This window comes from Scyliorhinus torazame, chromosome 18 (genome assembly GCF_047496885.1).
Source record: "Scyliorhinus torazame isolate Kashiwa2021f chromosome 18, sScyTor2.1, whole genome shotgun sequence".
Taxonomy (NCBI): Eukaryota; Metazoa; Chordata; class Chondrichthyes; order Carcharhiniformes; family Scyliorhinidae; genus Scyliorhinus; species Scyliorhinus torazame.
Window position 1 is genome coordinate 115,322,422 of NC_092724.1, and position 21,596 is coordinate 115,344,017.

The 21,596-nt window shown below is 42.7% G+C and overlaps 1 protein-coding gene across 2 annotated transcripts; it reads right to left on the minus strand.

Annotated features, from left to right (window-relative positions):
- Positions 1 to 1,882: 1,882 nt before the first annotated feature.
- Positions 1,883 to 21,590, minus strand: pmp22b (peripheral myelin protein 22b). Of its 2 annotated transcripts, none has more exons than XM_072483163.1 (5): positions 21,411 to 21,590; positions 19,740 to 19,842; positions 19,078 to 19,171; positions 14,124 to 14,264; positions 1,883 to 5,094 (listed from the first exon to the last, which is right to left on the minus strand). In XM_072483163.1, exons 2-5 carry the CDS (start codon positions 19,815 to 19,817, stop codon positions 4,928 to 4,930), a joined length of 480 nt encoding a protein of 159 aa, XP_072339264.1. In that variant the 5' UTR covers positions 19,818 to 19,842; positions 21,411 to 21,590; the 3' UTR covers positions 1,883 to 4,927. The 2 variants fall into 2 exon arrangements, with proteins under 2 accessions (XP_072339264.1, XP_072339263.1); XM_072483162.1 differs by having other exon boundaries at positions 21,293 to 21,588.
- Positions 21,591 to 21,596: the final 6 nt, after the last annotated feature.

A 21,596-nucleotide genomic window follows, 5' to 3' on the forward strand; every position in this document is an offset into this window, starting at 1 on the left:
TGTGCACAAGATGGAATACGTGTAGCTGTGTGCATAAAATGTTGTCCACATGTTCTCGGACATGCTAACTTCTTACGGCCACCGCTCCCATGTGGTAATGCTCCAGAAGCAATTGCTTATTTCTGCAGTAACTATTGAGTTTGTGGACTCGAGGGAATGCATCATGTACCTTGTATGGAGTGATAACATAACATCCAATAGCGTGGAGGATAGCGTCATGTGAGAGTACCTTTAAGAAATGGGTGTTTATAAATGGGTGTGTATATAAATATCTGTAGTGAGAGTACCTTTAAGAAATAGGTGTTTACTACTGCAGTGATGTCAGAGAGTGGGTGGAGCTGGGCTGTCTGTCAGCTTTTTACTTTCGTTTTAGGCTGTTTACTGCAGGTGTGGTTTTAGTTTAGTTTTCAGTGTTGGAGCTGAAGCCAGACCAAGCAGGTGTACTGCTGTTCTCTCTGCCATCAAAAGACTATCTCTTCATCATTTGGTGAATTCAGAATTATAAATGTTCTCAGTAGTGAATGTAAACCTAATGTGCTTCTGTTGAAAGGTGTTTCTCCTGTCTTCTGGATGTTGTTTGGGAAGTTATTAAGGATTACTTAAGTGTTGTATTCTTTGGGGGTTGTATATGAATTGATGGTTGCTAAGATGTTCACTGTATGTTTTAAAAAGGTTAACTTGAGTTCATAGAATAAACATTGTTTTGCTTTAAAATATACTTTTCCATTTCTGCTGTACCAAACCTGTAAATTGGGCCGTGTGCTCCCCATACCACAATCTATTAAAAGTTGTGGGTCAGGTGAACTCAATGTTACACTTTGGGGTTCTCTAAACCCTGGCCCTAACAATAGCGATGAAACTTATAGCAGCTGTGGTTAATCGCGCAGTGATTCTGAGCCACGGTTACATAGCTATAACTGAGAATGCAGAATCCAAGGTTGAAAATACAGCTCAGTATCATCAGGCAAATGTCAAGCACTAGAACAAGTGAATTATTTTTAACCATGGTGGTTGAGTTTAGTTTTGTGCTTTGATTCCAGTTGGAGGTTAGGCTGCTCTTCCTTGTCACTTCATAGAAACTAGGAGCAGGAGTAGACCTTTGAGCCTGCTCCGTCATTTCATATGATCATGGCTGATTCCCAGTCTGATCACCATACTCCCACTCTCGCCCCATACCCCTTGATATCTTTAGTGTCTAGAAATCTATTTCTTTCTGAAATATACTCAGCGATTTGGCCTTCACAGACTTCTGTGGTAGAGAATTCCATAGGTTCACCACCCTCTCAGTGATGTTTCTCCTCCTCAGGTCTAACCAGTAACCTGAGACTGTGACCACTTGTTCTAGGCCCTCCAGCCAGAGGAAACAACATTTCTGGATCCAGTCTCTCCAGCCCTGGAAGAATTTCATAGGTTTCAATTAGATTCCCTTTCATTCTAAGTTCCTATGAATACAGGCCTAGTCAACCCAATCTTTCCTCATAGGACAATCCTGCCATGCAGATATCATGTCTGGTGAACCTTGGCAGCATTCTCTCTCTATGGCGATTATATCCTTTCTTAGATAAGCAGACCAAAACTGCACTCGGGGCAAGTGTAACCCTGCTTGTTGCGGAGACTTGTACTTTAGTTGAGAAAACACAATCTTATCTCAGGTGTATGGTGACAAAGAATGCTCCACTACACCCATGCATGGATGAAGTGATTACTGCCGCCCAGTTTAAAAGTGCTCATCATGCTGGGTGCCTGTAAAGCATAAATGGCAGAAACTCAGGTACCACGGAGCTTCACAATTTTGTCTTCTCGTTGAAGGAGCTGGTGACAATAATCCTTTAAAAAGCTGCGAACACTTGGTACAAGTTGGTAACATAGTAACAAAGGACCATTTGTTGCACAGATAAGCCAGTATTATTTATTTTCATCATTATTCAAGTACATCAAACACATCTGACTGTACTTACACGCAATAAGGCATTTTCTGTTAGCACATCAAACACAAATCCCCCCCCACCAACCTTTCTGCAGACCTCATTGGATGGCAGTTACACAAAGAAATCTGCAGGAGAGGTCTGTGCAAATGGGACAAGAACTATATCATACTTCATTATACTGTACTATGTAAACAAGAACAGATTTCATCAAAGGGATAATAAATTTAGTAACCTACGTGTTTCATATTAGATCAAAGGGCTATATAGCCATAAGTACATCATTTTCTTCTTTGCATAGTGCCAGATTTTGTTTATTCCACAACTCCTTCACAACAGTGGTTAACTTTGGCATTGGATAGTGGCTGTGAACCACACTAGCCAGTATAATTTTACTCCTGGTGCAGCAAAGTAATAAATATCCTGCTTAAAGCTGCAGTGGGACCCACAAATGATCTCTTGGAAACAAACAATACTCAATCATTTGAAGTAAAACTTGGCCACCCGGAATAGCATTCAGCCATTTTCACTAGGACTTCCTTTGTTGCACTCGAGCTATTTGTAGTACTCAAGCCGTATTGAGAGTATTACTCAAGTTAACTAAACTTCCAGTTTTAATTATTTTAATGTTGCTTTGACACAGCTACTAACGGGCGGGGGGGGGGGGGGAGCAGTTTGAAAACAATATTTGTGTTTTCAACTTTTCAAGCATCTCGCAGCTAGGTGTTGCATTGTAACCACCTTTGTCCAGTGAGTGACAGTGTATTCAGCGAGCTGCTGATGTCGTGACATCTGGAACCCGTGCAGCTGGTGTCTGTCTGAGAAAGATGGGCCTTGTTGGCTGTAAAAAGGCCTGGGCAGCTTTATAAGACATTGAATGGTGAGGCATCTACCCCGTTGTGAAAATTGGTTTCCTTGCAAACCATTTCGCATATTTCATTTTAAACAGGACAATGCATTAGTTTCTCTTCTAAAGATACCAGCTATGTCATTCATAAGTAATAATCATTGCCACATCAGAAAGGGTCTGCAGCCTTAAAAGCAGCAAAGCTCATGCATCACTGCATGGCTGAGAATCTCAGCAGTCTCAACAAAGCACACATACTATTTTATTTCAAGCTTGTTGAAGCGTCCACTGATCATTTCACACCACTGACAAAATATTGAGAACCCGTGCGTTAATTTTGTCAACGTCACAGAACAATTGTGAAAATACCAAACTACTTTCAGTCCCTAAAAGGGTGATGACAATGGCTCTGTTAAAAGAGACACACAAAATAAAAATCAATAAAACGTAAACCAGCTTCACAGAAAAAGTTGGTTTCCAAGTGCACAAGCCAGGGATGCCAATGCCCAGCTTCTGAACGCATAGAAAATTTAAATCTTGTTTCTGAGGCCACAGTTAGGGAAGATGTTCATGCAATGGGCACTACAGATATATTTAGACTATTAATGCGGTTTGTTGTTTAATCGTTACTACAGCATGGTAGAATGTTACTCCTCTTACAAAATAATGAGAAAGGTTACTTATGAACCAAAAATGCATTGTTACCTGTTTGTATTCAGAAAACGTTTTCATTGAAGTATTTTCTTTAATTTGATTACTTTTTTTTGTGTGTGGTCCCCTTTCATGTTTGCATACCTGCTCAGTAGCATAACACTGTCAATATAATGGTACATTAGCATTTATTTTATACTCCCAGCAAAGTGTGGATAGGGTTAGTTCTGAACATTACATTTATATTTAGTGGGGCACACTAAGGTCTTCAACAGTCAAAACAAAGCCTATCAATACTAGTTTTCTGACACCTCCACCAATAGTACAAGTTAATGAAACCGAATAACATTGAAAATGCAGTCTGACAACGCCCTAGCATTCGGGAAGTGAAGAAAGGAACATGGGGGATTGGTTCTGGAACACGGGTTTGGTTTCTGCAGCTTGGGACTAGTGGAGTGTGGTGATGATATACTGCACCCAACATACTGTGATTTGCTGCTGTCCATTGCCCACCCCTTCAACCGGGAAAACAGAACTGATGGGGGTGCTGTCAGTGCTTCGTGCTGTCCACATTGTTGGCAACAGGGGAGCCCTCCAGACTCCACACTGCAGAGAAACAGTGACTGCCTACAGCTGCACTTTTGAGGCATTACGCCTTCCCAAAGCTAGAAATGGCAGCCCAGGAAGAAAGTCGAGGTTATGGCTCATTTTACCAATGAGGAGGAAAGAACAAGTGTGAAAAAAGGGAGACCCCCAAATCAGGGACAAGAGTAGTGACCACCAGCACAGAACTGGACTACAAATTGGGAAGAAAAGCACGTGTACAGCCTCATTATGTTGGACAGTGTCTAATTCTGGGCATTCAAGTCACCCCTCACACCCATCCTAACACTATCGTCCCTAGCTTATATTAACTTCCAAACCTCCACATCAATGCTAAAGCAAATCTCCTTCCATACAGAAATATTTAGACAAAGTAAATCCTGTAAAACTAAAGCATTTATTTTACCTTCTTGCAAATAGTAACTCTTCAGTGAGATCGCTATAGGTTATCATTACAAGGAATGGTAAGTACATAGCACCATTGAAATTGTAAATGTTTTATATCTACATGAGTAAACTATTCAAACTTATCAGCTATTAGCAATTTATTTGTACAAGCTGCGCCACTTTTTTTTAAAACAGCTTACTAGCTATAATTTATACATGCGCTTTGGTTAACATATTCTATTCAAAATAAAGTTTTGTTGCAGAATTTGGCTTCAGCAAAAAATTGTCTTTTTTTAATAAACTGTTAAAAATGAATGTTCTGTAGGCACTTTTAATTAGCTCGCAAAACAGGGTTTCAGTCAAAAAAAAGCAAACATACTATGTACATATGTGTAAAAAGTGTTATAAATAGGTTTTAAACCATAGATACTATATACATCTTCAAATTAAAACAGTAATGTTTCTTTTATTCCTCTAAGATGGCATCATCTGGATTGTCGTAATCTCTGGCACCTCATTCACGCTTTCTTAGAATGACGTAGATGATTCCACTGCACAAGGCCAGAGGGAAAGCAATCCATGCCAAAATGTAGGCAAATCCATAGCTGCCAGCGTACTGCTCACTATGAATATGTGGGTACTGTACTGTGTATATTGCTGCTCCACACATCACACAAATGCCTGCAAAGTAAAACAAAAGTTGTTTTTTTTAGATCCAATTTATTTCATAAAGCTATTGCACCCAGAGATTAAGACAACGCAGGTTTGATAACACAATGCACGCACATATTAGCGCGCCAGTCCTGGAAAACTGTGCAGCATCCTGGTGGGAGATCCTGGGCTGAATGACTTTGGGCTTGTAGATAAAGAGGAAAAGCTGTTGGACTCTGACTCAGTTGGAACAACTATTACCTAATGCAGGATCAGGTAGAACACCTAGTTTACTACTTACCCAATGTTATTCTCTATTGACTTCAATGAAAATAGTAAACTTGGGTCATGTGTAAAGCTAACCTTGCAGTCAATTGACTCAATTTCCTCAATGGCAATATAGATAAAAGCTTCCCTCCCGCCCCATGGAGTCCACTTTGCTGATACTGCAGTGTAAGCCTAAACTGACTCCCCTAATGCATTCAGAGGTTCTCTGGAAGGAGTGATATCACACTTCAATGTGCAGCATTAAACAGGATTTTGAAATAGCCCAACGGCACCTTTTTCAGCATTAATTTACATAACTTACCAACATCTTAACATGAAAATTTTGTGAAAACATGTGACCCATGCAGGAGCAGGTTTCCCAGCCTGGCTGCAACCTGACTCCTTCCAGCTAGTATTGTAAATTAGGGGCCAACACAGCTGGAAATGAAATTCAGTCTAAATATAGCAAAATACTCCCATTTAGTGCGGTGTCTCTTGAAGAAAGTCTCCTCCCAAATTCTTTGTCTCATAAATAGAGGAAACCAATTTCATAGAAACCTGAGATATATGTGTTTTATTACCAGCCTTACAGAGTTCAAGAACAAATGTTCCATCCAGCTAAGTTCTTTCTTTACAAATATTTTGTAGATTTACAATAGTTTCCTGAAAAATTCTCCAAGTAACCATTCTTGTGAAAACTGCTTTCAGAGTAAGAACCTAAAGCAAGAGTTTACGGAGACTTAGTAAACAAAAGTCTGGTGTATCAGAATCTTCCAAGTACAACTCTGTGAATGATGAGTCACAACTAAATCAGTGATGATTTTCAAAGGTAGTCGCAGTACATAACAAAGTTCTGGGTATAGTTGTTTTAGCCCAGCCCCTGATTCAACCAACCAAATCGTATCACAAAGTTAAACTTCAAATTTTACAGGTACACATTCTCAGTTGGCTAAAACTTCCCCAGTGCAGGTAGGTGAATTGGCCACACTAAACTGCCCCTTAATTGGAAAAAAAAAGAATTGGGTATTCTAAATTTTTTTTAAAACATACCCGACTACAACACCTGTTCTCCCACAGAAAGGCAACTTCACCATGCCGATCCCCAGTGGATCCTTAGAGGGTACTAGCCATCAATTAATGAGGCATTTAATGTAATTCAACTTCTGGCATCTTAAAGAAGACTGAAACCAATTTCTATGCTGCTAAATAGCCTGGGGTGGGGTATTAACTAAAGGAAAATGAAAAACTGTGAACACGGCATTAAACTTAAATCTAACTTAGTGGTCAGTCTCAATCTTAAAATACAGCAATTAAGCACAAGTTTTTTTTTCCAACTGAGGGGAAATTTAGCATGGCCAATCCACCTACCCTGGTCCACGCAGACACGGGGAGAATGTGCAAACTCCACATGGACAGTGACCCGGGGTTGGGATTGAACCCGGGTCCTTGGCGCAGAGAGGCAGCAGTGCTAACCACTGATCAAGCACAATAGTTTTAAAAGGAAATTCATATTAGGAATATCCTTGCAAAAACAAAAATCATTTAATAATTGTATTGGGTATTTCTTCCTGAGTGAGAATGATAAAAAGGCTCTAATACTTTGCTGCTTCTCTCATATGTCCCAAAGGTAAAGTTACCATAGTCCCAGGCGACCACAGGCCGCTTTCCCCTTTGAGGGGGAGAGCTGACTGGTGGTGATTTAACCTGAGGATCACCACATCTCAGGCAAGGGGCTAGGTTGAGAAGGTGGGGCCTTCATGAAAGTACTACTCATACAATGAATGACTATGAAGCTGCCAGGCATTTGGTGGAGGGCAAATTAGATTATAAAAATAATTATTGGAGTTAAAATTCTATTCCGGTTCATAATATGACCTAGAAATTCCTTTTTGTGCTGCTAATGTCAAATGATGTTTAATAATGCACTTGTGATGTGCCTTGAGACATTTTACAATGGGAATTATTGAAGTGTATGTTGATGTTGTTATGTACAAAGTGTACACAACAGGAAGCTGAAGCTATATTGTGTTGCAAGCAAGGGCACGTTTCTATGTCAGTCTGTTGTACTATAAAGCTTCGGACATAAAGGAATTCCTTTTGCTAAAGCACTGAACATCTTGTTACAAGTCCAGATATGATTGAACTAATTGAAACTAACCAAACCAGGTTTCACTCACCTAGAGAGTGTCTTTGTATTGTTCATAGCAGAAGCCACAACAAAAGCTACTGATGGAGTCTGACTGCATTCAGCCTCCCAGTGAAAATAATTAACCTGTTTTTCATTTCAATGGCCAAAGTAAACATAATCACATTGTTGTAATAGTTCAATACCACAGCATGTTAGAATAAATTATTGTTGTAGCAACTTGGTTGCAAATTTCAACGTTAAAGAGGTTGTTTGCTGTACTTTTGGGCACTATAGTTTGCTTTGCAGTTTGGATTCATATAATTCAGTTACTATAATCCTGGGTGGTTGTTACTAATGAAAGCAGGAGCCATAGAACATTACCTACATGAATAAAATGGTCAGGTTTCCAAAATGTTACAGAAGACCAGAGAATCTCCTACCACAGTGAAGTGCATTACACAAACCATTGATGTAAAAAGAATATATATGTTCAACTATCCGAAGTTTGCTCATGTCGGCAAAATAGTTCGCAAGGTACCGAGGGGAAGCTAAAAATCCAGAAGAATGGAACAATGGTCTCAGTTTCACGAGATCAAGCCATGATTTTGAAGAAAAGAGTTGACAAAATGGAGTTTTTAAAGTCAACCTAACATTGAAACTGATGATTCATTCAGTCAGACCCCCCTTTAATTAACACAAGTTGTAATTAAGGAATCCATGGGTTTGCTACTTTTGCATGTAAATATATTCCATTGGGAAAAAAAAATATTGCTACTTCAGAAATCAACAGCTATCTGTTATCATACATTTCAAACAATGGTGAACAGCATCAGAAAAAAAGTCAGTCGAAGTAAATGGATAGGACTAGTAACAAGTGGGTTGAACCATTTTGATAGCCAAGTAACCCAATGTCACCAGGACTTCTTAACCATTCTGATTGAGTGACATTCAGTTTTGAAATTGTAGCAATGGTTTTCAAAATCCTCCTGTCTGAAGATTTCTGCACTAAAAGCGTGGTTCATAAGTTGGATCTTCATCCATTAAATTTATCCTGTGCGGGATTAGTTTGAATTTCCCGCAATCTGATCTTGAATTTTGTTTGGACACTTGCTTTCCCCATATCTTCAACTGCATTTCGTTTGTCATGTCTCTGGTTCTGGCTTTCTTTTTTAAGAGCCTTCACAAGCCAGATCTTCATCCATTTTGCTGTTTGGTTGCTGGTCACCACACTTAGCATTAAATTTTTGTTGCTTTATAGACTTTTATTTTTAATGTCTCTTGACCTAGCTTCAGAAGTTAGTTGATTCATTCCTAGCATCATCCTTGGTTAATTGGTGGTTTAACGGCTATAAACCATAGCTCAACAAATCTCATTAGTCAGTTTTCTATGTTTGCTGAGCAACCTTTGATAATAATCCCTTTGCCCCAAGAGCAGGATAGTACACCGTAGCTGTACAGCTTTCATAGTGATTGGCACATAACCAGCACAACAGGCTGGAGAATTTAAGAAAGTAACTGTTCCCAGGCCGTGCCCCGTACCCCACACAGGCCGTGCCCAGCGCCCCACATGGAGGCTGGACACGGACCTCCTGGCCGACAAGGCCTTCTGTCAGAAAACATCGCGGGCCATAGGCGACTACGTGAGTAACAACCAAAACGGGGAGGTCTCACCCTCCACGTTCTGGGAGGCACTGAACGCTGTGATTAGAGGAGAGATCACAGCCTACAAGGCAAGCAGAAATAGGGAAGAGAGGGTGGCCAGGCAACAACTGGTGGACTCCATCCTGGAAGTCAACAGAAAATACTCCGAGGCCCCGACCGTAGGGCTGCTGGCAGAGAGGAAAAAGCTGCAAATGGACTTTAACCTGCTATCCACTCGGAAAGCAGTGTACCAACTCCGTCAGACACGGGGGGAACTTTTACGAATACGGAGACAAGGCTGGCTGCTTATTGGCTCACCAGCTGAGAAAGCAGGCAGCCACAAGGGAAATAGCGCAGGTAAAGGATAGCAGAGGCAGACTGGTAACAGAACCAAAGGAGGTCAATCGGGCATTTGAAACCTTCTACCGGGGACTGTACACCTCCGAGCCCCCCAACGGGGACGCGGGGATGAAACTGTTCCTAGATGGACTGGAACTACCAGTTGTGGGGGAAGACAGACGGGCGGAGCTGGAAGCACCAATAGACCTGGGAGAAATCATGGAGAGCATCAGCTCCATGCAGGCGGGGAAGGCACCGGGACCCGATGGGTTCCCGGCAGACTTCTACAAAAGATTTGCACCAGACCTGGCCCCACACCTAAAGGACATGTTCGCGGACTCACTGGCAAGGGGCACCCTGCCCCCAACGCTAGAGGAGGCCACAATTTCACTGATACCCAAAAAAGATAAAGACCTGACGGAATGCGGATTATGCAGACCCATTTCACTGCTGAACGTCGATGCGAAAATACTCGCAAAGGTCCTGGCCAAAAGGCTGGAGGGCTGTGTACCAGAGGTAGTCGCATAGGACCAAACCGGCTTTGTCAAGGGTAGCAGCTCACAGCAAACATCAGGCGGCTGCTGAACGTAATAATGACCCCCTCTGGGGAGAGAACACCAGAGGTGATCGTCTCCCTGGACGCAGAAAAGGCCTTCGAATGGAAATACCTCCTCGATTTGGGCTAGGAGTGGGGTTCACCGCCTGGGTGAGGCTCTTCTACAACGCTCCCAAAGCGAGCGTCCGAACTAACACCACCAGCTCTAAATACTTCCAGCTGCAGAGAGGAACAAGACAGGGCTGCCCTCTGTCCCCACTCTTGTTCGCGCTAGCCATCAAACCCCTGGCGATAGCCCTGCGGGATGCGAAAAGCTGGAAGGGAATCCGGAGAGGAGACAGCGAGCACAGAGTCGCACTCCATGCAATGACCTGCTCCTCTATGTCTCGAAGCCACAGGAAGGACTGAAGGCAATACTGCAAATGCTTAAAGAGTTTGGAACCTTCTCGGGCTACAAACCTAACCTGGGCAAAAGCAAGGCATTCCCAGTGAACCCAAACGGGGGAGGGAGAGAGCTGGAGGGGCTCCCGTTCAAAACAGCCCAGAGCAGATTCCGCTACCTGGGGATCCAGATAGCCAGAGACTGGACACAGATCCACGAGTGGAATCTGACCAGCCTGGTGGAGGAAGTAAGAAGAGACCTTCAAAGGTGGGGCTCACTCCCACTCGCCCTGGCGGGGAGAGTGCAGACGATCAAGATGAACGTACTGCCAAGGTTCCTCTTCCTGTTTAGATCCATTCCGATCTTTATCCCCAAGGCCTTTTTCCAAAGCGTAGACAGTCTAATCATGGCGTTTGTGTGTGTGTGTGTGGGGGGGGGGGGGGGGCAAGAACCCGAGAATCCCGAAACAGACACTGCTAAGAAGGAAAATCAAAGGGGGCTTGGCCTTACCAAACCTACAATACTACCACTGGGCAGCAACAGCAGAAAGAGTGAGGGGATGGGTACAAGAACCTGACACAGATTGGGTACAAATGGAGGAGGCATCCTGTAAAGGAACGACCCTCCGGGCCCTGGCTACAGCAGCACTCCCATCCCCCTCAACAAGATACACAACAAGCCCAATGGTAGAGGCCACGCTGAGAACATGGACCCAGCTTAGACAACACTTCGTGATAACTAAAATGTCCCCCATGGCCCCCATCTGCGGCAATCACAGATTCCCCCCAGCCATGCTAGATACCACCTTCAAAAGAGGGAGGCGGGACGGGGGCACATTGACGGTCGGGGTCTTCTACGTAGGGCACAGACTGGTGAAACTAGACAAACTGACGAGGAAGTGGAGGCTAGCAAATGGACAGGAAATGAGACACCTCCAAATAAAACACTTCCTCGCAAAGAGACAGTGGGGTACCCTGGGCCCCAGAAAGCACACTATTAGAGGACCTGATAGACACAAGCAACGAGAAAGGGGGGCTATGTGGGAAAATATATGGACAGCTACTGGACAGAGCCCGGACTCCACTGGACGAGATCAGACAAAAATGGGAGGACGAACTGGGGACAGAGGTAGGATGGGGACTCTGGAGCGAAGCACTGAGCAGGGTGAACTCCACCTCCTCCTGCGCCTAATGCAGCTCAAAGTGGTGCACAGAGCGCACCTGACCAGAACCCGAATGAGCAGGTTCCTCCCGGAGGTGGAGGACAAATGTGAGCGGTGCCAGAGGGGCCCGGCCAACCACACCCACATGTTTTGGGCTTGCCCCAAGCTTGCTGGCTTCTGGACAGCCTTCTCCGAGGCAATGTCCAAGGTTGTGGGGGTGAGGGTGAAGCCATGCCCAATAGTGGCAATCTTCGGGGTATCGGAGCAGCCAGAGTTACACATGGGGAAGGGGGCCAACGCCCTTGCTTTCGCTTCCCTAATCGCACGCCGGAGAATCCTGCTCGGCTGGCGATCGGCAGCACCACCCACAGCTGCAGACTGGCTCGCTGACCTTTCGGAATTTCTCCACCTGGAGAAGATTAAGTACGCCACCCGAGGGTCAGAGGAAGGCTTCCTGGATACTTGGGCGCAGTTTGTCGGTCTGTTCCAAAACCTGTTCGAGGCCAACAATGAGGAGTAACCTAATAAGAATTTTTTATTTATATTTTTTATGATTAAAACACAAAGATAGATGAGTTACCAAAAGACTGCGCAACCCCGGGGGGGGGGGGGGGGGGGAGGAGGAGGAGGAGGAAGGCAGGGAACCACGAGAGATGATCGCACTCTATCCGGAAAATAAAAGAAAAGCACAGCCAAAGCCTGTGAGGGGGTGGGGGGGGGGGGGGGGGGGGGGCTGCATGTGAACGGGGAAGGGGGAGGAACCATAGACCGATCCAGAGGGCAATGAAAGGCATGTAGGGTCAGTTAAAGGCAGGACAAACTAAACCTCTGTATAATAAAGGAAATTAGCGCAGGCAAGAAAAATGTGATAGGTATATATACAACTGTTTATAAATATGAGAAATGCCAATAAAAATATATATATTTTTTTAAAGTAACTGTTCCCATACTTGGCTTAATATTTTTCCCAGACCCAGGGACCTCATTCTCACTAGTTCAGTAATAAACAGCCAGTTCAGTAATAAACAGACAGCCATATATATCTGTGCTCATACATATGTATCACGGGAACGCATACAAATTGGACGGGGTCTAATTCCCCTGGTCAGCACCCCGTCTACTTAAATGACCTTTTACTATCTAGCAAGATCAGCTCTAATTAAAAACAGATTTTTAGTTGCAAGTATTAATAAATTTGTGGACATGATTATGCAGAGTGAGCCTATCTAGGTTTATAACATCAGAAATATCTGACTTAGTTCTTCATGTATGTCAATTGGTTCAATTTCCATTTTCACTGAACATTCATATTGACCTAGAATTAGTAGCAATATTAGTGACAATTAAACATGCCAGACTTCAAATAAAAGGAGTAGGAATTCCGCTAATGGCACATTCTCAACATCATTAAATGCCACCTTATATTCATAAATCCAGAGCTACAAACTTGAATTTCTTTGCAGTATTTCTCAGTTTATCGTGAAAAACAAAACACCGAATTATATTCAGGAATATTTCTTCAATTACGTGGCTAGCAATTGGCGCATCAATAGCGGATATTACTCCCACATATGTACGCTCACACACATCTGCAACACAGAAGGATCATCAAGTTCTAACGAGGACTGGACTGCATCCATTTGGAGATACTGTAGAGTTTAGATAGCAGGGGGTGTGTATGTAAGATCAGTAAGCTGGAAACCCAACGAGATATCAGGAAGATTTTCTTCACACCGAGAGGCAACCTCTGGAGCAAGGTGGAGGTAACGCAGGTCAGCTGCAAGCATTCAGAAATGGTGAACAAATTCCTGGCTCTGGCCAATATCCTAGCATCCAAGATATTAGAGGTGGTTATTAGATAGCGCGTCTCATATTCACAGTAGTCTCTCAGAACTGGTTTTGATCATCGTTTAAAGTTGAAGAATTGCCAAGACGTTTCCCCCTCGATCAGATGAAGCTTTGTGCCTCTCACAGGAAATGACCTGGATGCCGGTGACTGGCGACACAGGATTCATGATGCCCAGTTATATTGTGATGGTATAGGGCAGACATCAATGGACCAGTTGCTCTTTTCTCTTCCACTACATTGATCTGTTCCTGGAAAGTTCCACTCTAACACAATTTGTCTACAGATGCATCGTGAGGAGACAGAAACTTGAAAAATTGTAATGACAGCTTCTTCTTGCTCAAGAAAAGCCTTCTTGTTGACAAAGAAGAAAAGATTCTACTAAAATCAGTTCCACTGCACCAACATTGAAGGGGACTTCCTAGTGTCTCATTACATCACAGTGCCAAGGCCGCATTCGTCAATACATCCACCATCCTATTACCCAAACCATCCTATTACCTCAGCCAAAGTAAACTGGCAGGAAGCAGAAACTGAAGTATAAGAGAAGTAGAGGAAAATAAGGTCAACATATTTTGAGTGCTCAGTGTGAATTATGCGCGTCAGTCCACACAAAAGACCACCAATTCAGTTGAACAAATGATTTATATACCACAACTGAAAAGAGGTAGAAGCTTCAATGATTCACCATTCTTACGCAGACATTGTGAAAACATCATAGTCGATTTTTAAATTTACCTGCAAGTAGCTGAAAGATTCCAGTGATGTAAAACCGACCACCTTTCTGGAGTGTGAACAACTGGCAGAAGAACAAAATCACCGACAAGAAGCTGAAGATGATGGACAGGATCATCATAGCCTGAACAGCTTGTAGCCATTCTGAAAATACAGTTCAAAATTAAAAACAGTTGATTGCAATAAAACAGCATCTAAATTCATTTCTTACAGTTTGGCTCCCTTGTACGGGGCAATTCTCCAAATGCTGCACTAAAACAAAGTATCAATTTAACCAGAAGGATAAATAACACTCTGACGTTGCAGTAATAAACTAAATCATGTTTAAAAAGCAAGATCCAGAATTGGCGTCACATACACTGGTACCATACAGGGCATATCACCATCATCACTGACAATTGCTATTTATTGGGTTTGTGAATCAGATTAAGTGTTAAAGTGGACAAATTAGGTTGCATGCCCGAGTTAACTTGCAACGCTTTGTCCAGGCTATGGCCTGGGAGTAATGTGAACAAATATAGGACGGATTTTCCTGACCCAAGTTTCCAGGTGCAAATGTCAAGGAAAATCCTGGATCACTGCTCTTTTTGCATTACCTCAGCATTTTGGGGACTTTTCCTTGGGAGCCAAAGCTCTGCCTTGAGCCAGTTGGAAACATATTGGGCTGGATTTTGCATCGGCGGGATCCTACATTTCAACGTCAGCGCACTCACGCCCACAGATTTCCCGACGGTGTTGGGGTACCCACAATGGGAAACCCCATTGGCCGGCTGCCAGGACGGAGAATCCCGTTGCCGGTGAGGGCGCGCCGCACCAGAAACCAGGTGCAGCGGGACAGAGCATCCCACCCCCTATCTGGTTGCTAGCCTCCTACCTCATTTCCCTATTCAGAAGCTTGTTGTGTTCCACACCTACCCCCCTCCCGCCTCACAAACATCTCACAGGCATGGAAGTATTTTTGAAGTAGTTACTGTAATATAAGCTAATGTGACATCCAATTTGCAGATAGTAATATTGTAGAAGCAGCAATGAGATAAATAACCAGATAATCTAATTGAGTTGAGGGATAAATATTCGCAAGGACAGCAGGAGACCTTCTGTGCTCTCCTCCAAATGACCTCATGAAATCCTTTGTATCCACCTGAATGGGCAGACACGGCCCCAGTGTAACATCACATCCAAAAGACAGCACCTTCAACACTATTGTATTCTCTGCACTCACGTGCCAGCTTAGATCATGTGCTCAGATCACTTGACCTGCGGTCTGTGAATTCTGGATGCAGCACTGGTACCAGTGGGCTAAAAGCTGGTAGTTGTCTAGTGCTGAGGGGGCTGGAGGCAGAAATATTTGCCCTAGGTCTTTAATTAAGTTAACTAGAAGCTAAAAGTATTCACATACTGGTCCTACTAGCAGTCCTACTGTGCACCGTTGACTGCTGGAAGCACAATAAAAAGTAATCTTTTAATCATTGTATATTTCCTATGATTGGCTTTTTTCAGCCATCAGAAATTAAATGACAGTGATATGTTTGTAGAATATAAAACAGACTTCACACGAGTTTTACATATTTAACTTTCTGCTGTTAAACCGCCAATCCTTATCCTACACTGCAAGGTTTTGTACTAGCTTGTAAGAAGGTTCCAGTAAAGGCCTGAGGTTATCAATGGATTGCTACCAGGACAAATCAGCAACATTTTCGTCCAGGTGGACGCATGGTCATTACATGTATGATTAAAAGCATGATCTTTGTGTGTGGTGAGCAATGATATAGAAAAAGTACAAACACAAATTATTGGATATATGAGGGAGATCTATCAGTGTTTGACAGAGAAGGCAAGTTAAATGTTTTAAATTCTAATGACTTTCCAAACAAAGCATTATTTTCTCCTCTTTAGACACGGATGAAGTTACTGTGTTTAAACCGGCAGTTTCTGTTTCATATTTCCAGTGCTTGAAATTTCTCCCCCTTATTTAGATAGGCTATTACAATTTCAAAGTTCTACAAAAGCTTCTCTTCTTTAAAGGTCACTGCAGATTCCCACATCCACCCCCAATGGTGCCAGTCTACCCCCTACAATGGCTGGCACAGTCACAGTACCTCCCACCTACCCTTGCAGCCCGGCATGTAAGACTTCAATTATCCATACAATTATCCCTGAACAGGCGCCGGAATGTGGAGACTAGGGGCTTTTCACAGTAACTTCATTTGAAGCTTACTTGTGACAATAAGCGATTTTCATTTCATTTAATTTCATACGAATAGTAGGCAGGCAATGGAATCCTGATGCCTGGCAGCAAGTCACACTTAATAATAAGTTATAAGCAAAACTGCAGGGACGAGTATCTGTGTGAAGATTTGCTTGCAGCAGAATATTTGCATCGATATGTAAATCTCCTCGAAGCTGGCTGTACTATCTAAAGTCTTTTAACGCTGAGGCATTACTTCATCAATTCTTCCTAATTTGCTTCAGTTCCTCCCCTCTTTTTATTAACACTTTCCCACACTGTGTATTGAGCTCTCACCAGTGTTCAATGATATTTCTGAAGCCCATAGTGCACTTTAAAACGAGATAGAAATCTTCATTTTCTTCTTTTTTTTAAATAAAAATTGAAATTGAAGCTGTAAGTTGTATGTTGGAAAATTATTCTGACAATGGTGCATTGCAAGGCCAGCTATGTGCCAGGTCCTTGGTCTGGAATGATGGATGCAGCAGTGAGCTAAGCATTGGCATCTTGGGAAATCTGATTAAACAGCTTGCAAGGAGGAAAATGTATCTTTAATCTGCTTATTTATCCACCTTCAACCAGCATTTCTGCCAGGGCAGCTCAAGTTACGCCAACTGAAAAGCTCTCTCTTTTGCATTGGTTTCAAATTTTGATGATCAGACTGTTAACCTCTGGCTCTCCAACCAAGAGATCCATTCGAGGAATGCCGTCCCTTAACGGATAGCAACAATTCAGCAGGAAGCCATTTCTCTAAACTATCATTAATATTTTAACCAGGGGTCTGCCAAAATCCCAAATTCACCACTGTTTATTTACTGTGCTTTTCCATAAATCAGTACCAATTCATTTTCTGCCAACTGTATTCGTCAAGAAAGTACTCATTCCCATTTAAATCTGCTCAACCTATTTTCCATACAGATTGGTCATTCTGTGCTAGATTCTTCTAGCTCTGAATCTAAAAGCATTGATACATTCATTTTTGAGACTACATTACGATGAGCTGCCTCACTCTAGTCTATAATTAAGTTATAGCACGTGCCTCAGCTTGCATCCAACCACTCTTTTTGTTTCTCAGGAATAAGGGAGGGGGAGGGGGGGAAATCGTGAATTGGTTGAAATCCTATTTTTATTTTCAACTCTGATCCAGACTGCCTTTTCAGCTTAGAAAATCTGCTATCTCTTGTGAAATGAATAGAAGCAGGATAAGGCACTATAGCTAAATTCTTTGCCAGTGTTGGGAGAAAGAAATTGGGGGGTATTTTTGACTTGAGTCTCAAAAGAAAACAAACTGGTCAGTTACTTTTGGAACACAAATTATTTGAATTTTCACGGTTTAATTTCAGATCATGTGGTCGTGATATAATTGCACCCAATTTAACATTCTCTCAAAACAATATTCAACATAAAAGTGAAACAGCATTACCATTCTGTTTACCACAAACAGAAAAGCTAACTGCGAACTTACTTTGTTATTGGATATCTACAGCCCTGATGGTGATTGCACCAAGTATAACTGACCCATCATCTAATACACTGGGTTTGAAATCAGGTTCAAGGGATTTAGCTTTTTCTCCCTGAAATGGTCAATAATTTTAAAAGGAAATCAAATGGTTTAAATTTGCAAATAATGAAGTGTCTTGTGAAGTGCAATCACTATTGTAATGAAGGACATTTTGGCAGCCATTTTGGATGCATGAGACAGTAGCCAAGATATTCCAGCTGTTCACACTGATGGGATCTTCCAGTCCCCCGTGGATTTCCCGGCAGCATGGTGGATTCAATGGGAAATCCCATTGACAGCGGCGGGACCAGAAGATCCCACCAACAGCGGACCACCAGGAAACACACCCCGGCAGGGAGGCCAGAGAATCTCGCCCAATGTGTTTTAGTAATGAGGAAGAGCTAATGACAAGAACATTGGATTGGATTTGGATTGGAAGACATTCCCTGATTTTATTTGAGAAGTGCCATATAATTTTTACCTCAGACCTTCATAATGAAATATCACAAATTTATATCTGTTATTGTAATGTTTTTGTATTCTCCCTTGTTTCAGGAATTAAATCCCACTAACACTTTTGTTTTATCCCAGTAATGTGAACTCTATCTGCATGTCACAACTTTCCAAAATTGTTTGTATTGAAAAGTCACTGGGTGCAAGATTTTTAATCTATATAATTGACTGCGCCATTTTAACTGATGGATAAATATTTAACCTGATTTAAATTTGAGCTGCTTCTGGCATTTACCATACTCAGTAACATTGTATTAAATAGCCAAGGTTAAATAACAAAGGCAATGTGTTAGAAAAAAAATTAATTCAATCTGAGTGGACTTGAATGAATGTGGAATTTCTGCCTACGTTGCGCAATTGATGGCTGATCCTAGCCCAGTCGCTTGCTGCAAAGTGCTGACTCTGCAGCATTGAGGCGTTGCCAAGAATCAACCCTGGCCCATTCCAGTGCACTTTTGCAGCTTGTCCACTAGGTGCCCCCAGGCTTCACAGGCTCTAAGGACCTCGCCCATATTCATCTACTTCACAAAAAAACAGGCGATGTTTGAGCAAGTTGTGAAAAAAACACTCCTGACTCAGAGAGCACAATCATGACTGGGGCGCCTCACTGTCCCTGCAAATTCTCAACGGAAATTATCTATGGTGTGATCATGTTCAAATAAAAACCGGTCATTCCACTCAAATAGGCTGGGTGAAAGATGGGGAAAAACACTCACCGTTAGTGGTATATGATTCGCAATTCCAAAAGTCATTCCATGTACAATTCTGCCAGATGTCTATACTATGAGAATCATTGAAGTACCACCAAGACTACAAAAGAGAAAGACAAACAAGGATTAAACAGATTGTCTGCAGAAGATGAAATTCCACTCTCAGTTCAATGGAAAAAAAATAGGGATCCCATTTACGCTCCATTTTAAAATTACCCTGGAACCAACATCTGGAAATCCCATCTAATTTAAAATCCCATTTTTGTTCCGCAAACACCAAAGGATTGCCTGAAAAAAATTACTTTTAAATTAAAATAGTACCCATTCATTTAAAACAGTACATCTGTCACAAGTAATCCAGGTATTTTTTAAATAAAAATATCTCTTATGGGTGGTACTTATGAGTAAACTTGTGCACATCAATTCGCTGAAACGAATACACAGCACACAATGTGAGTAAACTTTCAGTTTGTTTAAAGAAAAAGTAAATACATTGGGAAATTGAAAGACAGTCCAATCTGACCTTGGGTCGGTAGGAATTTATTTTCTCATCGAAGGCCCGCGGAAAAACAACGCGTTTGTTTTGTTTCTCTTACCCCCACCTCCCTACCCAGGTCCCCCTGCCCGTTTGAGTTCAGAGATTTTTATTTTGCTTAGACAGTACTTACATTAACAACTGTTGAGATGAGCAGCAACACCAGGACAGCCAGATGCAGCACAACGATACCCGCCAACAACACGATCATTTTGGAGGTTTTTCAAGTTTGGAAACTAAATTTGAAAACAAAAAGAGGGGAGGGGGGTGATGGGGGGAAAGCGAGAGAGAAGAGGTAAGTTGCCTGTGAACTGCTTAGAAAGAGGCGCGACGATCTCTGACGCTTTTTTTCTCCACTGCAGTGATCTTATTAAAGCCTCAGGGCGTGTCCGCAACATTGACAAGGAGGCAATCCCCGGCAGAGGGAGCCTCTGGCCGACACCAAGGGCAGTACCGTTACTCCAGGAGCAGGCAGCGCTACCTGGGACTGTTCATTTTTGTACATACATTTTCTTGCCACTGCGATAATGCTGTCAGTAAATCGTGATCGTTTGATTTTGCCCAGGCATGCAGTAAACCCACCCCAAACATGATGCTGAGCACTGAGTGTTTAACAAAAAAAGACAGCACTGTTTTTTTAAAAAACCAAATGATGTGCGTTGTCTTCATATTTATATGCATTTAAATGTTGGAGTGCCCACCTTTACTGTCTGCGGCACCAGGTCCCACAAATATCTCTAAAGGCTCAAAAATATTTTGAAGACCAACATTTGCAGTTTTGCATTTTGTACATTGAAATTGCAACGCCCTCATTTTTTAATGTATATCTATTATACTTGAGGCAGCGATTTTTGAAAAAGAAAGTCGATTTGAACGAATCAAAGCAAGCGCAGGGTGTTTAGTTATTAAATTAACCACGGATGGACTCCTGTGCAAGCGGGTGGGGTCTGAGTCCCTTGGGAGACAGTGGTTTCAGCATGAATTCAGTTTGCAGGAGCTGTGTTCTGCCCCCCCCCCCCCCCCCCCCCGCCCAGTCCCGAAGTCAGCCCGCTCTCCACAAAGACGCTATTCAACTCTTCACACCTAAACATTTGGTGCCGATTAAAACAGACGGGGGCAATTTGACCAGTTAGAGAGTCGAGACTCAACCAGAAACATTGACCCCCCCCCCCCCCCCAATCACTGGCCACCTTCACGTAAATCACCCATTCGTGAAAATGAAGCAACTCGTCAAATGATACAAATTAAATTACGGTCCGCGGCTCAACTAAAACAGCAACATCTGGACAGCTGTTTCAGATTCCGCTCGTGGGGCCGCTACACTCTAACTGAGACAGTAATCTATTCATATCTGTTCGGGGAGGGGGGAGGAAACACAAGAATATTAGTCAATAAGACTATTTATTTGTGTATATATATATATAAAAGCAAACATGGATCTTGTGAGCAGCCAGTTGGTGTAGTCTCTCAGAGCTGTCTCTGCAGCATGGACTATTCAAAGCTTCGCACCTAAAATTAAACCCCCAGGCTCCCTCGAACTTTTCTGCCTTTTCTCTCCCCCCACCCTCCCCAACTGTTTTGAGGCGCGTGGTCGATCAAAAAGTACTTTTAAAGACGTTTCTTGGGCCTCCGGGCGAACCCCCCCCCCTTTCCCCCATATTAAAACGTAGCTCGGTTCAGACTTACTTTTGGCAAAGTTGTCCTCCTGCACACCCTCAGGAAGTTCAACAAATTTAGATTGTATTTGAAAGCAGATCCTTCAGTCGGTTTGGAACAAAAAAAGAAAAGCTGAGATCCAACTTACTCTTGGGGAGATATCCTTAAGAGTCGATCTGAGAGAGAGAGGGTGAGACACAGAGAGAGAGCTTGACGTTAACGGCAAAATCCCGTCGAAGAAATTTGAAGTTATAAAGTGGCCCCTTTAGTAGAGAGACCAACGCCCTCGTTACGCACGGCGCCCGGGGTGTGGCTGCTGTCAGTTCTTGGCAGC

Bases quoted from the DNA above. Each gene is read 5' to 3' on its own strand.
- pmp22b (XM_072483163.1), bottom strand. From the start codon at position 19,817: ATGATCGTGTTGTTGGCGGGTATCGTTGTGCTGCATCTGGCTGTCCTG. The intron at 14,265-19,077 runs GTGAGTGTTTTT...CTGTATTTTCAG, and splicing joins CGAATCATATACCACTAACG to AATGGCTACAAGCTGTTCAG. The intron at 5,095-14,123 runs GTAAATTTAAAA...TTTACTTTGCAG, and splicing joins AATCTTTCAGCTACTTGCAG to GCATTTGTGTGATGTGTGGA.